The 17,810-nt window shown below is 41.4% G+C and overlaps 1 protein-coding gene across 1 annotated transcript; it reads right to left on the bottom strand.

Annotated features, from left to right (window-relative positions):
- Positions 1-10,037: 10,037 nt before the first annotated feature.
- On the bottom strand, positions 10,038-12,497 carry LOC132808265 (probable G-protein coupled receptor 139). Its single transcript, XM_060822079.1, has 2 exons — positions 12,428-12,497; positions 10,038-10,948 (listed from the first exon to the last, which is right to left on the bottom strand). The coding sequence occupies exons 1-2, from the start codon at positions 12,495-12,497 to the stop codon at positions 10,038-10,040; spliced, it is 981 nt and encodes a 326-aa protein (XP_060678062.1).
- Between the last annotated feature and the right edge of the window lie 5,313 nt (positions 12,498-17,810).

Here is a 17,810-nt window from a genome sequence, read left to right as displayed (position 1 = left end):
TGGCACGAACACATTTGAAGTATTGTGCGCATTTTTCGTTCCAATATCTCAGGAGAAGTGTTACGAGAATGTTCCAATGAATTTACAGCTTCACGTATGAGGAAAGATTGAGGACTGTACGTTTGTACTTCATGGAGTTTAGACTCCATCATGATGGGATACCTAATTGAAACATAGACAATACTGAACGCTCTGCACAGAGTAGATGTTGGGAAGTTGTTTCCGCTTGGAGCAGACGTTTGGATTCGACGGTTTAGCCTTAGAATAAAGAGAAGATCTCTTAGAAGAGAGAGCAGGAGAAGCCTTTCAACCAGACAGAAGAGAACCTAAGCGTAACCCCAGTCGACAAGCAATTCTTTACCACAGAAGGCTGTGGGGGCAGTTCAGTGAAAATAATTAAGATGGAGGTACATAGGCTCATGAGTGCCAAAGGTATTAAGCATTACGGAGATAAAATGGGCGAATGGGTTTGAAAAACTTAACAGCCATGATTAAGTGGCATTGCAGACTCACTAGACAGAATAGCATAATTTCTGCTCCTATGCATTATAGTCTTATTGTCTTTGGATCTCGTGTCTGATGTGTGAACTTATTCAATTTATCAGCCCTTGGCTCATATCTCTTAACATATTTCCTGAAGAATAACTTAACTATCTCAACTTTAGTATGACCAACTGATTGAACGTCAGCTACCATTTGCGAAGTGTGTTTCAAATCTCAAACACCTGTTGTGTGTCTAAGACCTTCCTGACATCTTTCCTGAATGGTTTGACTCTCATTCTAAGACTGTGGCCCCGAGTGATAGAAACCTCAACCAGTGGAATAATTTATCTTCATCGAACCTGTACTTTCTTCTTTCATACCTTGAAGAATTCGATCAGATCACACCAGTCTCTTCCAAAATCTTGATAAAACAGGCATAATTTGTTTAAAGTCTTCTCATGACAAAACTCCTGACGTCCACGTATCATTCATATAAAGCTCCATTGTACTCCCTCTCAGAGTCACATATCGTTTCTAAAATGTGTTGCTGAAATCTGCTCAACCGTAATTCAAGTCGCGTTATATCACTATAATATTGCTCTTTTGTCTTTATAATGCAGTGATCAAAACATAAAGGTGTCAACATTCCATAAGCTCCCTTTATTATTTTCTCTACCTGTTCGTGGCATTTTATTTTCTATGCACTCCAAATCCATAGTCGATATCTCTATCGATATCCACTGTATTGAATTCATACCTTCCAGAACGTTAAATATCAAAGTTTTTTTTTGTCTTTGGCACCTTCATCACAAAGAATTTTGTTCAAGTCCTCACACTCCACTGAAATGGGTGCTCAGAATCCTCCATCAACAGTCTCCTGTTTCCAAAATCGATGGAAAGCGGAACCACTAGCGGGGCTGCTTCACTCCAGTTAATGAGTGGCAAAAAAAAGTACAGCAGGTCAGGCAGCAACCGAGGAGCAGGAGAGTCGACATTTTAGGCCTAAGTACTCCATCAGGAACTCGATGGGAAGCGTTTTGTGTGGCAAGGTGTCCGTTCATCTTCCTTCCCATCTGTCTGCCCGATACCCGGTTCCGATCAACCACCACCAACCCAAAATTTCATGTGCCTTTCGCCATCCTAGCTACCATCCCCCAGTCCTGCCCTGCTTACATTTGACTCTCAGCTCCCTTGGGCCTTCTCGATTGCTGATGAAAGTCTCATGCCAGAAACGTCGACTCTCCTGCTTCTTAGATGCTGCCTGACCTGCAGTGCTTTTCCAGCACCACACTTTTTCGCTGTCATCTCCAGAATCTGCAGTCCTAACTTTCTCCTCCTCCTCTCTTCAGTGCGTGTCCACTAAGCACGATAGCGTTGAAAAGTAGCCCTCTTCTCAGTATTTAAAACAAAACGGAGAGAAGATTTATTCGCAGGGTCTCGAGACAAAATTTAAAATAAGTGATACCAATTTTCTGTTATTTTATCTCGCTCTATTTCTGGACTTCCATTCAGCAGAATTTTGCAGCCAGGATACCTGCCTTTTAGCTGGAAGTTATAGAATGAGCTGTAAAGCTTGTGATTGGCACTGAATAATTCAGTGATTTGTGGAGCTATCATTAACTCATGTTCTTCCTCCAGCCTTCAATCCAGCTCCTGTGAAGTGTTTATTGCCTTTGACTGGTGTGCAAGGCATCCACACCTCGTTGCAACCCTCCCCACTTTAAAAATGAATCGCCATCAACAAAGAAGAAAGAAAAATCTTCCAATCGCAAGAAAACCTCGTATGTTTTCGGAAATGAGTTTATACTGTAAAATATGACATACGTTTCAGCGACAAGACACAGGCATGGGTTAAGATGCAAAAATGCCTCAATTTTGGTCATAGTTAGGTGACTGGAATCCTAGAATCTTTATGGTGCCGAAAGAAACAGCCAATGAGCTTATCGAGACTGCATTGACTTTCAGAAGATTATCCCACGCAAATGCACCATAACCATTTATTTAGAACAAACATAAATAAAAACGATTACACCACAGGAACAAATCCTTCGAACCCCCAAGCCTGCGCCAATCCAGATCCTCTATCGAAACCTGGTCTCTAATTTCTAAGGATCTGGATCCCTCTGCTTCCTACCCTTTCATGGGTCTGTCTCGATACTTCATCAATGACGGTATCATGTTCGCCTGCACCACCTCTACTGAGAACGCATTCCAGGCATCTTCTACCCACTGCACACAGAACTTTCCACGCATACCTACTTCCAACTTTTCCTTTCTCACGTTGAACTCGTGACACCGGGTAATTAAATGCCCCAGTCAGGAAAAGAAGCTTCTTGCTGTCCACCCTGTCAACACCTCTCATGATCTTGTAGACCTCCGTCAATTCCCCCGCTCAACCTCCATTGTTCTCATGACAGTAATCCTAATCTGTGCAAACTCTCTTCATCGCTCGCGCTCCTGATACTAGGCAACATCACAGGGAACGTCCTCGGCACCCTCTACAAAGCATATACATCCTTTAGTCCTGTGGCAATCAGAACTATATGCAGTATTCCAAATGAGGCCGTACTAAAATTTGATACTAGTGTAACATGACCTGCCAACTCTTATACTGAATTCCCCTTCCGATGAAGGAAAGAGTGCAGAATGCCTTGTTAACTAATCTGTCGACCTGTGTTGCCACCTTCAGGGTACAATGAATCTGAACTCCCAAAGCTCTCTGTACATCAGTTTTGCTCAGGGCTTTTCCATTTTTGGTATATTTCGATTTTTAATTGGCTCTACTAAAATGCATCACATCGCATTTACCGCATTGAACTCCATCTGTCATTTCTCCACCCAACTCTCCAATCTATCTATATTTTGCTGAATATTTTGACAGTTCCCGTCAGTATCCGACACTCCACCAATCGTAGTGCCCACTGCAACCTTATTAATCAGATCACTTGTACCTACACACAGATCATTTATGTATACCACCAACAACTGTGTTCGCAATGCAGATCCCGTGTGGGACATCACTATTCACAAGTGTTCATTTTGAGAAACTCCTTTCCACTACTACTCTCTTTATCGTATTGCACAGCTATCTATCTAATACACACCGGACCTCTTGCGACTTCATTTTTACCATCAGCGTACCATGGGTGATTAAACAAAAGCATTAATGAAGTCCATGTATATGACATATACAGCCCTTCCTCCATCAATAAACTATGTCACTTCCTTGAACAGTGCTGTTAAGTAGGTAAGACATAACCTTCCCCGCACAAAACAATGTTGCCTATCACTGATAATCACATTTTGTTCCAAATTGGATTCGATTCCATCACTCACTGTTTTCTCCAGCAGCTTCCCTCCCACTGACGTCAGGCTCACTGATCTATAATTATCTGGATTATCCCTGCCGCCCTTCCAAAAGTAAGGGACAACAGTAGCAATTTTCCAATCCTCTGGGACCTCACCCGTGCTCAACGATGGTACACAGCTATCTGTGAAGGCCCCAGGTATTTCCTCTCACATTTTCTTCACTAAACCTGCGATGTATCCCATCCTGAATTGGTAACTTGTCCACCTTATTGCCTGAACACAACATTTCCTCCCTTCTATGCTGACTTGACCTAGAATAATCAAATATCTATTCCTAACCTCATACGTCGTGTACCTCTCGCCTCAAAATACCGCTGCAAAGTACTCAGGAAGAATTACATCCCTTTTCTCTGACACTATGCATAACATTCCTCCTCTGCCCTTGAGTGGGCCAGCCCTTTCTCTAATTACCCACTTGCTCCTTATTTCTGAACGCTTTGGAATTTATCTTAATCCCGTTATCTGAAGGTGTTTTATGACCCCTTATTACCCTCTTAATACCTCCATTCATATTGGTAAACCTTTTCTGATATCCTTCCAAAGATTCATCTGTTTTCAGTCACCTGGACATTATTCATGCTTTGTTTCTTCCTCTTACCTGTTTTCATAATTTCACCTGTCATCCATGGTTCCCTGATCTTGCCAATTCTCCCCCTTCCTTTCCACATGGACTTAGCTGTCCTCTGTTTAAAAACTAATCTCTCTTTAATAGTTTCCCACATATCAACTCAGGATTTGCCTTCATCAGCTGATCTCAATACACATTCCCCAACTACTGCCAAAATTTGCTATAGTTGGCCTGACCCCAGTATAAAACTCTTCCTTGAGGGCAACTCTTATCTTTGTTCATGAGTATTCTAAAACTTAAATTATTGTGATCTCTATTCCCAAATTAAAACGCTACTGAAACTTCAAACAAATGGCCGAGCTCATTCGACAACACCAAGGCCAGCTTTAAGTTTAACATACGGCTTTATAAATCTGACCTGGAAGCTCCTTACAAATTCTGCTCTATATAAAATTCTAACGCACTTGATCCCCAGTCAATGTTTGGAAACATAAAATCTCCTGTCGCCATCATCCCGTTGTTCCTATACCTTTCCATAATTTGTTGATATATTTGTACCACCACCTCACACTTGCTGTTGGGAGGCCTGCGATGCAGGCCCAACATTGTTACCGCACCCTTCCTGTTTCTGATCTCTGCCCCGATTTCATCCCGTTTCGAATCCTTCATACCTGTGGTACCATCTGGACCAGTAATGCAGCTCAGCCACCCCATTTCCTCCCTCTCTATCCCTCCTGAAGCATCTATTTTCTGAGATATTTAGTTTCCAATCATGCCCTTCCCTCCAGCACGTCTCAGTAAGAGCAACACCATCATACTCCCAGGTACTAATCAAAGACCTAAGTTTATCTGATTTGCCGACTACACTTCTCACTTCCAAAACATATGCACCGCAGACCACCTCCCCCTTTGCATTCATCATGTGCTCCCTTGCCTACTTTTCACCTTCGTCATGGACACTTCATGATCTAATTCTTCACAGGCTTTAGTTACTAACTCCTTACGGCCCACTGTCCTCCTCATTTAGTTCCCATCCCCTTGCCAAATTAGTTTACCCTTCCCCGGAAGAGTTAATAAAAGCACTGCCATGGACAATGGTTACTGTCTGGCCCAGGCATAGATCATCCAAACTGTAATAGTACCATCACCCCCAGAATCGGTCCCACTGTCGCAAACATTTAACCCCTCTCTCTTGCACATATCTCAAGTCATGCATTCATCCAGCATTTTTTTTTCATTTCTACTCTCTCTGGCAAGCAGCACTTGTAGCAATCTGGAATTATGACTTCTAGGGTCCTGCTTTTGAACTTGGCTGCTAACTCACTGAATTATGCTTTTAGGATCTCACCCCAGTTTTTACCTGTGTCATTCCCATGGCTAATTCCCTTAGCTTGCTCATACTTGGACCAATGGGAAAAAGTGACATGGCCAAATCATCTTACATTTGCAGATTTCGAATAAAGAAGGTAACCGAAGATGTTTATGTTGATTAGAGACACTGTATACAGTTACTTGGAAACCACAATTGATGAGATCTGAACAAATATCATAGTGCAATTACGATATGTTCTTTGCTCTCTCGTTTGAAAAATTGATTCATTATATTATGTGTCCCTGGTGAGAAAAAAATTGTCAAAATATCCTTCTTCGGTCATCTTTTCACGGCATTTTTTCTGCATTTCCATCAAGTGTTCATCTGTGATGTTTGTTTCTGGGTCAACTTGCTAAGATCCCAGAGTCTCCTGAATTACTCTCCGATTCAACACAATGTGAAAAATATGAAATATTTTTAATTGATGGAAATCTTTTGAATACTTAGAGGCACGGTGGATTGTTTTACAAAATGTGGTTGGTTCTGGGCTGACTGAGAGAGCAGTCACTCTGTTGGAAATATGATACTGTGGATGGACCTGCAACCATTGTGACTGTCACAGAGGATAAATGACACCAAATGTCTCCTGTTACAGACTGTCTCAATTAATTTTCAGTCTCAGTTTATTTTTGAGACATACTTCATTTCATCTGGGAGATCAGAGAGAAAATCCAAGGTCCGGGTGTATTGTATCTCAGTCTGCTATGGAAAATGAGGAAGAAAATCAAAGGATAGTTGCCCCAAAACATTTAATGTTTCTCCGGTCTGAAATGTAGACGAATGGGCGGGTTTGGGTGTAGGATTCCTAAAGAAACAAATGAAACTCTGATGGGACTGTACAGCTTATATGCAGGAAACATAATCCCGTTGTTGGTGAAATACAGTACAAGAGCTTCGTTCGTAAGCCATCCAGGAATGGGAGAAGGAAGAATTTCTTCAATCAGACTGTGGCAAACTTGTGGACTTCTCTGCCACAAAATTGTTGTAAGGAGCCCTTCATTAGATATATTCAAGATGGCGCTGTGCATGGCTCATTCAGCTAAAGAGATCAAGGCACATGGAGAGAAAGCGTGAGTGGGTTATCGAAATTGCGTGATAAGTCATTATCATATTGATTGGTGTCGCAGACCCGAAAGTCAAAATCGCCTACCCTGGCAACGATTTTCTATGTTATACCACTGCAGTTTTAAAACAGCACAAATTGATGGCACGTTTATTGTTTGAAGGCTTGCTTTCACCCTGCTCCCAGACACTTGACCATTACAGAAGAGCTTCAGTATCTTTGGTTTTTGTTCCTGTGTCTTAGCCCGCAGTAATACACTGCGCTGTCAGAGAGTCGCAGCTCACCTCTGTTGAAAATCCCCTCACTTGTTGAAATTCATAGAAATGCAGGGAACTGGTTGCAAACATCTTCTGCTTTGAAATCCTCTCCACGTGATGGGATGTAAATCAAGAATATGGCAGATTCTCCACTGCCCTGACCTAACAGGTGTAATGAGTATAATCCAGGAGGGATCGAATATCTGAAGTGAATTATAACCGAAATTCCATAAATTTATGTCGCTGCAACCAGCTTCTGTGAGACCCAGTCTGTGTAACTCACAACTGCATAAGTGTAGATGCCAACATCTTTGCGTGTTACCTTTTGCAAACAATGTAATGGAGCGCATTGCAAATGGAGGGCGAGGACAACGAAAGGTCTAGATGTAATTGTCACCTGTCAGTCAGAATTTTTGACGGTTTGAGGAACGTGCCTGTTCAGAGTTTCGCAGAAATGAAAAATGTGTAAATAGTAACAGTTGATGTTCGCTTTCACCGCTGATAGTGAGTTTGAAAAAATGGAGGTGAAACTGAAATGTTTAAACATAGAGCAGATGGAGTGCTTGAACAGATGGAGCTGAACCTGAATTCGTATAGTGCAGGGCTTACAGTGTGTTTAAAAGAGGAAGCCGAAGATGAAATATTTGCTCTGAAACCATAGATGAGGAGTCATTTATGGTCACGATTCACCGCTGGAAATGTCAATTGGGACACCCAATGAAAGTATCAAAATTCGCCTTGAAAAACGCCAGGAACTGAAGACCGACCACGTTCTGAGGTACAGGAAATTACTCAGATTACTGATCTTCCACCGATTCATAGAGTCAATGTTTGACATCGGGCCCGGATTGGCAAAATATAATGCTGCTCTGACGCTGGCAACAAAGATGTTGCTCAGTGCCGAGATACATAAGCTATTTGGCTGGCCATGGGAATTGCAGGATTGCGAAGCTGCAGTAGGAGACTGGGACTGGATGGGATGATCTTCAGAGTGTTTTTTTTTTCCATTTAGATTAGATTCTCTGCAATATGGAAACAAGCCCTTCAGCCCAACAAGCCCACACCGACTCTCCGAAGAGAAACCCACCCAGACCATTCTCCCATATTGTATTTATCTCCGACTAATGCACCAAACACTACAGACAATTTAGCATGACCAATTCAACTAACGTGCACATCTTTGCATTGTGGGAGTAAACCGAAGCACCCAGAGGAAACACACGCAGTTAGGGGGAGAATGTGCAAACTCCACACAGGCAGTCGCTTGAAGAGACAATTAAATCTGCGTCCCTGGCGCTGTGAGGCAGCAGTACTAACCACTGAGCCATCGTGCTTCCGGCGTTCAGATTGGAGTTGATTATCCCAATAACCTGCTTCCAAACTGCAGGGATGTTATATCCTGCCACGCTGTGTTCAAATGACGATGTTTTTGGGACACCGTGCACAGATATATCGCAGAGTTAACGATAGAGACCCAACAATATTTAAACTGACAACTTTCTTGTCTTGATCAAAATAAACTGGTAAGAGAAATCTGATGAATCTTTCCCTTTACTCGAGTCAAATTTCTTTAGTAAATATGAGAAAGTAGTCTGGGAATGTATTCAATTCGTGGAGGGGAAATTATACTGCAAAAACGCCTGTGTTCTGGAGTTTCAATGGGGAAGAATTGTTCGACAGGAAATGCATAACAGAAATGTTGAGGATTTTTAAGAGCAGTTGTTGTCAGTGTTGGACAACTTTGTCCAACTGAGACAAGAAATGCTTGATAAGGTGAAGGAAACTTGGATTTCAAGCGAAGAGGCGGTTCTCGACGAAAGGATGAAGGAAGCTAACTAAGGATTGAGGAAACAAGGTTTTGCACTACTTTCGAGTATGGCAGGGTAACCGGACAGATTTCAAGAATGCACTGAAGAGAGCTTGGATGGGCACAAAATAGCTTGAGCAGGAAGAAATGGGAAACCCTAAAAGTGTTCTGCACTTACCTGAGGAGTACAAAAATGACCACAGAGAGGATAGGGCCGATCAGGGATAGTGGAGGAAAGTGGTGCCTTTTCTTCGATTTTATTCGTTCATTTATATTCCATCATTGCAAGGTTACAATCCGCATTCGTCGAACACACTTGGCCCTTTGAACAAATATTCCAGTCATCATACCACGTTATAGCCACTATGACGGTGGACATGGTATAAATTATGTCAGGGAGACTGACATGTCTTTTGGAAATTATGTAAAATTGATGTGAGAAAAAAAGAACCTGAGGTTCTTTATTTTGAGAGGACACTTTATGGTGCCACATGGGTTTTTGTGTGAGGCGGAATTATTTGGATGGCTGGCGTAGCCACTTTTGAGGCACAAATTAAATTTGTAACAAGGTAAACGGCAACAAAGTGAAGAACTGGTAAAACGTAAAAAGGTGAGAATCTTTAGCACAAGTCAACTGTAAAACTGAGGAATTGCTTATCAAGTATTGAAGCCAATATATGTCAAAAATGTTGGTGCTTTGGTTTAGTGATGATAGTGATCGGCTCAATACGTGCGAAGTAGCTGAGAGCCAACTTTTCTTCTCATGCTTTAACAAAATTTCCACTGACAGTAACGTGGGGGGGGGATCAGAGAGCTAAAGTAGGGAGAGTGGGGAATAAATAGACAAATGTTATCTGGACGAGACGAATGGAGAGTAGCCGCAGTAAGGGGATGTGGGAGGGTGAACACAGATTTCAATTGCGCTTCTTTTCACGGAATACAAAATTTTAGTCGTTGCGCATTCTCTTTAGGATTGACTGCAGTCAATTATCCGACTTGCCAATAGGCTTTCTATCCCTTTGGTACTGGCACTAACTTTCCATAAATTTCTGTACCAGGTTATAACGCGACCAGTATACTCTGAACAACTCTCGTGGAAAAGAAAGAGCATGAGAGATTTATTCCACTCTGCGTTTAAAGGAATTGGTGAGGGTGGCGAAGGGGTACATCAAAAAGCTCATTAACTCCTTTCGAAACAAATTCTGAGATATTGCATAAATGAAGACGTTGTTGCAGGAACTGAATAACTGAAGTGTGTTGGTCATCTCTTGGAAGATATACTGTGGGTCACTGAAATCTAATCCACCGAAGTAACTCTCTGTTTTAAGCCGCACGTAGATGAAATGTCCGACAAGAGGGGCCCACAGGAGGAGGAAGCTGAGAGAGACAGTGAACAGTAGGATGATGGATCTCTTGCGGTGGGCCATCTCCTGGTCTTGTTGCTTCTCTGCACCCCGGAGCCTCCTACGGGCTCTGTTGGCCACCATGATCTGTCTTATGGTCAGGACGTTCAGCATCAGAATAACGAAAAATGGGAGAAAAGGGGTATAAATCTGAAAGAACCAATCATAAGCCTGCCAAGCTGGCCAGACGTAGAAGTTGGATTTGACGTTGCAAAACCACGAAATCCCATCTAAGATGTATAAGGGTTCGTAGATAAAGTAGAATGGAATGTTCTTAACGCAGCACAGAGCACATACAATTCCAATGACCAGAGACGCAGTTTTCTCTGTACAGTATCTGGTCTTCAACTTCTGGCAGCAGATGGCAACGAAACGGTCGATGGTAAAAGCGACTGTTAGCCAGACCGAACAATCCCGCGTGGCATAGACCAGGACGACGCTGAGAGTGCACACAGGAGTGGTCGACAAGATACTTTCCCGGAAATAGATGCGGCTGATTCGATTGAGGATTACTGCGGTCATGATGACAAAGAAATCAGTCACTGCGATAGCCACCAGGTAGAAGGTGATGCATCGGGAGAGATTGCACCGTCCTCGAGATAGAATTATGATTGCCAACAAATTGGCTGTGAGAGATCAAAAGACAAAAGTTATTACTGAACTTAATCAAAACACTGCTGCCTTTTTCAATCTTTTATGTAACAACTTTAAAACACCAGTTTTCCACTTTCAGTCTCTGCCGATCCAAAAACCATTGACAAGCATTGGACATTCAATACAGCATTATATATCTCTCAATGTGAATAGTCCCAGTAATGGATATCGTTCGCTCGTTACAGAGCAAATTCCAGTAGCTACTGTCCAATTCAAGATAAATGGAATAATGTGGTCCCGATGAACGTATTCATACCAAACCCCGGACACGCTTCAACCCATAAATGTTTCCTCAAGTGGGATTTTCACTGGTGGTGTCCCACCCATTACAATTCTCGTTATTTGAAGCTTCAGAAGCGAAAGACTCTTGCTTCATCCACTCCTGCAATCACACACAACTGTTTGTAATCACAAATTAACTTTGTTTGTGTCTCCCGTCTCTGCCTCAAAAATAGCATTTCTAACTGTGTCAGTTGTAGGTTTAAATAATAAAGCTCTAAAGTCTGGAATTATTACCGCAGATCTTCGCTTCTTTCAGACGTTCCTTTGATCGACCCTTTTTTCCAATATCTCATATCTCTCGAAATTGCATTAATTTATTCAAGCTGTTCTAGAGTTTGCTATGGGCGGTGTTGTGGCTCGAGATGATGTGTACTTTCTAATAATTGAGAAGAATGTTGTTTTGGCTAATTATTCCAAAAACGTGTCGAGAGCATACGAATCCTTGCAACAGAGAAGCAAATAAATGGCAGTTTATGAATCTTGCATCTCCACTGACGACTTTTACACTAAACTTTAGTTAATTGCAACGATCACATTAACTATGACTCCATTCACAATGAAAAATAAATTAGAGACAGAGATTGTAATTAAGCCCATGCAGAAAGGCATTGTACCACATTATGGTCAAAAATTAAAGTCTGGACTACAACGCTGAAAAGCTTTTACTGCTTTGAAGTGGAACTTCAAATGCATCAGTATGACAGTTTAATGTTCATGCATTAAGGAGGAAACATCACAGAAGCGCTTCACAGGAGGCTCCCAAGCACTGAGGATGTCACCTAGACAGGGTATGAAACGTCTGAAACACAAATTCCCAGCACCGCGAGCAGAACCACAACAATGAGCACCCGAGCTCCAAATCTTCTCCCAAAGTTCATGCATATTCATTCATCCCAGTTTTTAGTTCAGCAGACAATAAGCCACTTTTCTGTGAATCCACATCATGGAAAGTTCAGGAACGAATTTTTCATTCATACTTCAGAAATTGTCAGTACTGAACGATGATATGACACAGTACAGATAGTATCCCGCCACACGCACTGAACACCATTTGATATCTATTAATGTTGCATGTTGGAAAAGTTCAGCTATATCCTGAATGGGAAAGGAATGCATTTCATGAAACAGAGAATAAAAAAATATACTTTTCATATGAATCAGTGACTTACCAGGGGCGCCAATAGCAGCGAGAATTGAATAGGAAACGAGGAAGAAGGGGGCAATGACTGGTGCGTGCATCGTCGTTCAGGAACTGCAGGAGTTCTGGTCGCTGTGGAGGTTTGCTCTGCGACACATTTAAGTGCAACCTCATTCATTCGGATTGATAATCTCCAGGGGGCCAATTAAATTACCAGATGCATCTTGCTGACAATTCCATGCACAATGAGATGACCTCACTCCTTTATGCCTTTCAACAAAGTGGAAGATTTCAATTCACTTTGGGATAGGCTTGTAATAATTGTAGTGGTTCGTCTGTTCTGGACTGGGCCAGACCACTCAAAACATTCTAAAGCAGAAAGCCCAGGCCATACCTTTCCTATTTGTTTCGGTAAGTCTTCAATGAGAATTCAGCGGAGTAACTGAGCTAGGTTGACTACTAGGTTTTAAAACGGGCAAAAATTAGTTCACAAAATTGCACTTTGAAACATGAAGAACCGAATACAGAATTACCTATAAAACTTAGACTATCCAACTAGACTTAATTATGCTGTTTCGAAAATGCACAACAGTCCTAATAAACAAACACCTTAAACACAGAGTGAAAGTGAAAAAGAGGCTTAATGATCGAAGGTGAAGTGCAGAAGTAGAGAGATAAATTCCAGTCTCAACTGACTGACTTCAGCCGCCTTTATTCACACACACCACTGCTGAACTGAACTGCACAGCTAGATAGCTGGCCACACTCCCCTGACTGTACAGGTTACTTCTAAATCAGAAAAGCTTTGCAGTGAAGACCCATTTGTTTACAGATCAGCAAAAAGGTCTCCCAGCACATTTGTTTTATATCTCCCTATCAACCCAGCCGATTTAGTGTCTGGGCTTTTTACACAACCCCTACCAAAATAAAACAATGACACATTATCCTTGAGAAAAGGAACAACTTTTAGAAAAATAAACAGTTTTGTATCTCGTTCCATCTTAAAAAAATCAATACTTAAAGATGGCTTAATTCTTAAAGCACCGTGAAAAAAACTTGTTTTGTCCGGTAAATCACGCATGTGTACTACACTGACTATACATGTATACAACCACATTTGAATTCAGGCCGTGGCATACCCACCAGCAAATGTTTCCATATGTTATTCGAGTCTCAACAACGTATTGGCAATCACGTTTTTGCAAACTGCTGCAGGCACAATTGTCAAATTGAATGGCTGTAACATCAAGCTCGAACAAAACAGTCTGGCTGTTTTTGTCCTGAAATTTCTCCACAAATGTCAACGGGTTATGATCAGTGCACACGATTGTCAGATGCATTGCTGGTCATATAAACACTGGAATGTTTCAATGCAAACGCCAAGGTCAAATTCTCTTTCTCAGCTATTGAATATTTTTGTAAATTAACATTTACGCTTTAAGAGACATACCCAATGGATCTTTCATTCCTCTCATCATCATCCTGCAGTGGTATCGCACTGACACACACACCACTGGCATCAACAGCTGCCTTGACTGATTTCGGGTAATCAGCTTTGGCGAATAGTGGGGCAGTGGGTGACACAGTTTTTAGGCAGCCAAATGTCTTCAGTCAGTCTGTTTTCCACTGAAACGTCTTGCCCTTTTGTGGAACAATTCAGTGAGTGTAACCGTCACACTTCTAACATTCGGCAAAAAGTTTCTGTTATGTCCACTCAATTCCAGGAACCTAGGTAATACTCTTTTCCTCGATGGCGTGGGAAATTCCCAATTACTTTCTTTTTCACACCCAGTGGGGCCATTTGCTCGTGTCTAAAAACGTGGCCAAGAACTTGGCTTGGGCTTTGACAACCTTTCTTTTAGCTCGGTTTACCATGAAACCTGCCTGCTGATGTCGATCGAACAAGTCCAATAAATGCTGCAAACGTTCCTTCCACGAGTGACGGAAAATCGCCATGTCATCAATGTACACCACACATATCAGTAATTCGGCAATGGCCTTATTAGTTAGTTTCTGAAATGTGGCTGGAGCACTTTTCATACCAAATGGCATGAGTTTAAACTGATATATCCATCTGGCATTACGAAAGCCAAAATTGCCTTTGGGTTTCTGACAAAGGTTCCCGCCAGTAGCCTCTGAGCAAGTCCAACTTAGAAATGTAAGTTACTTGTCCGACCTCCTCGACACTGTCCACAACTGCGGAATTGGATATGCATCCGTCTTCATAACGACATTGATTTTGTGCTAATCCATATATAACCATTGAGTACCATCTGGCTTTGGCACCGTGGCTCTGGGTGAGCTCCACTTCCTGTAAAACTCAATTCGGTTGTGTCATTCTTCTAAACCTGTGCCAACTTTCGGTATTTATGCAGATAAGGATGTTGCTAAATCTGAACAATATCTCTTGGACCTGTCTCTTGCACAATTAGGATAGTATTTCCCAGTCTACTCCTATGATAATAATATCTCCTTCGTGTCATTGCGATTTTCTTGTGGAAGGTAGCTCAATACTGTATCCCAATTTTTGACAACTTCCTCATGGTCCAGTTTGATTTGAGGAATGTCTAATTCAGAGAAATTAACATCGTTTTTCCTTCTTGGTTGGAATCATTAACACCATCTCCTCTTCCTTTCCTTCCCTGTCAAAATACTTTTGATGCATATTCACATGACTCACTTTGCGAAATTTCATCCTGTCTCGAGTTCCTATCAAGTAGTTTACCTCACTCAATTTCCTCTCTGTTTGGAAAAGTTTTCGAAACCTTCCTGTTAAAGGTTCACCTATTACTGGAATTAACACGAATACCTTATCCCCACTGGCAAAATTGCGAACTTTGATATATTGTCCACTTTCTGCTCTATTGTATGCTGCGATATATTTAAATTCTGTTTTGCCATCTCCCCAGTTCTCTTCTCTTGTTCTGTAAAATTTGACACATCATCCAAATGTATGGTCTCTGAATTTTGATTAACTGTCTTATTGCTTCATGCCCCAGAAATACTTCAAATGCACTGCATTTGGTCGATACGTTTGGTGCATCTCTGACCATAAAAAGCACAAACAGCAGTCCCCGATCCCATTCATCAGGATAATCCTGACTATCAGCCCTCAATATGGTATTTAATGTTTGATTCCACCTTTCTAGCACTCTCTGCGATTCTGGATGTCAACCAGTAGATTTAGATTTTTTTATTACCAACCTATCCATAAACTCCATGAATATTTTGGACGTGAAGTTTGACCCTTAATCTGACTGAATCTCTATTGGTTGTCTGTATCGAATAATCAAAAGAAGATTTAATTCTTCTCCAACTCTTCTAGCTGTGATAGCGCAGAATTTGACGACTTCAGGAAATCCAGTCGATGCATCCATGATTGTTAATCAATACTGCTTCACACTTTTTGTTTGAGGTAGGGGACATCTGAAATCATTTAAGACTCTCGTGAACGGTTCCTCAAATGCTGGAATAGGTATTAAAGTGGGAAGTTTTATTATTGCTTGAGGTTTTTCGATTAGCTGACACATATGCCATGCCTAGAAAAATTCAACTGCATCGACTAGGCCAGTAAAAATGTCTTTGAATTTTGCTTATTCTGCATTTTCCTCACTCTTTCGCGATCTCTAACTGGCAGCTCATGTGCCACTTGCAGCACCCTCTTTCTATACTCAAATGCCAACACAATTTGAAGATACTGCATCTCTGGATTTTTGTAGCGAACGCCGCCTTTGTTGTCGATTCTATTTTCTCCTTTAGTTGTAAAGCCAGGAATACAAAAAAAAAGCCTGAACAGTCGATGCCTGCGATAATTGTCCTGAATATTCCCCAAGACATCGGCATCTGCCAATCACAGAAGGAGGCATTCAGTCTCCAGCAGCACTCCTGTCCCTGAACTGAGGGATTCGGTTAATCACACTGCCCTAAACTCCCAGAAACGTTTCATATGTGCATGTTTCGAAAACAGCCAAATACCCTTTGAAAATTAGATCTAATCTGCTCCAGCTCTCTCTCAAGTAGCTTATACCATTGCAGAATTTCCTTCGTCACAGATAGGTAATCGTCAAATGCCTTCTGAAGAGTGTTCAAGATTTGATGCAAATTTTGGAAGTGGCAAGATGCAGATTGGTCTTCCAGAGAGAGGGACCACCAGTTTGGAACATTTGTGCCTCTGTGTCTCTAATGCTATAATTGTGAGGATTTTCTACAGTGAGTTTAACAGTGTGAAAGTATGACAGCATGATTATTAGAAAGTGCATGTGAATATGAGGGCTGGTCTGAGAATGAATTTTACAGTGTGAGAACGAGCGTGAATGAAAGAGAATTTGTGAGTGTGAAATAAAGAGGGTGTGCATATCCGTGTGAATGAGTGTGAGCTTTTCCGAGAGTAAATTTAACTAAGAGAATATGAAAAAGAGAGATTGCAACCATGTTTGAGTGAGAGTTTGAGAATAACTTTAACAGCGTCAGAAGTAATGAATGTATTCTTTCTCCACACTTGCTGATGGATCTCTGAATTCATACTGGTGAGTGACGGGTTGTCTAATCTGATCATAGGAAGGTGCTTTCTCGGTTCACACTGACTGTGTGCACATTAACTGGTTAACAACAATAATAGACGTTTTAAATATCCTGTTCAAAACTATAGCTGAAAAGAAAACCTGCTTAAAAAGATGATACAGAAAAAATTAGATTGGAGAGAGGCCGTTCACCTTCTCCCACTGTGGGAGAGAGTTTACCCAATCGTCAAATTTAGTGAGACATCAGCGAGTTCACCAGTGATAGAAACGGTATTATTTCTTGCAGCCACATTCAGTATTGAAAAAAAATGTTTCTGGGTGCAGGAAAAATTACTCCGACTCAATGCCATGTTCAGATAATCGGATTGCGGAAGTTTTGCCTCAATGGAATTCCGTCTTTTGTTCCCCTTATTTTGAGCAGACGATTAAAGTAGTTTTTGGCAAAGATATGAAACAGAGTGTCCCAAAAGTCGTGATGTATCAATCAAACATCTTCAGCCATACATAATGTATTCAAAGCTTATATTCAAAGACTTATCAACAGGAAGTTCACACTGGATTGAGCAGAACGTCTTCAAAGTGACATAATTTTCATTCAGAAGTGGAACAGTAAATCCACATCTGGAAGGGCCTTTGGCAATTGACAGTTTATTAAATATCAACATGTGCCATCCAAGCCCCTTAGAACTCATTTCTTCTTCAATCGAACTATCAGAGAAATGCTTCATATAATCAGCCCAGAATTTCCACTTGCTGAGGTGAGGAGCGAGTATGGAATTCAAAGACAAACCGATTAGTCATGATTTTATTTAATGCAGGAAAAGTAGGGTTTCGTTCCACTCCTATATCATGTGTTTCCATGTATATAAGGGAATTAGGCAATGGGCAAATCCA

Source organism: Hemiscyllium ocellatum (genome assembly GCF_020745735.1).
Source record: "Hemiscyllium ocellatum isolate sHemOce1 chromosome 27 unlocalized genomic scaffold, sHemOce1.pat.X.cur. SUPER_27_unloc_4, whole genome shotgun sequence".
NCBI lineage: Eukaryota > Metazoa > Chordata > Chondrichthyes > Orectolobiformes > Hemiscylliidae > Hemiscyllium > Hemiscyllium ocellatum.
The sequence above is the reverse complement of the archived record's forward strand: the minus strand, read 5'-3'. Positions and strand labels throughout refer to the sequence as shown.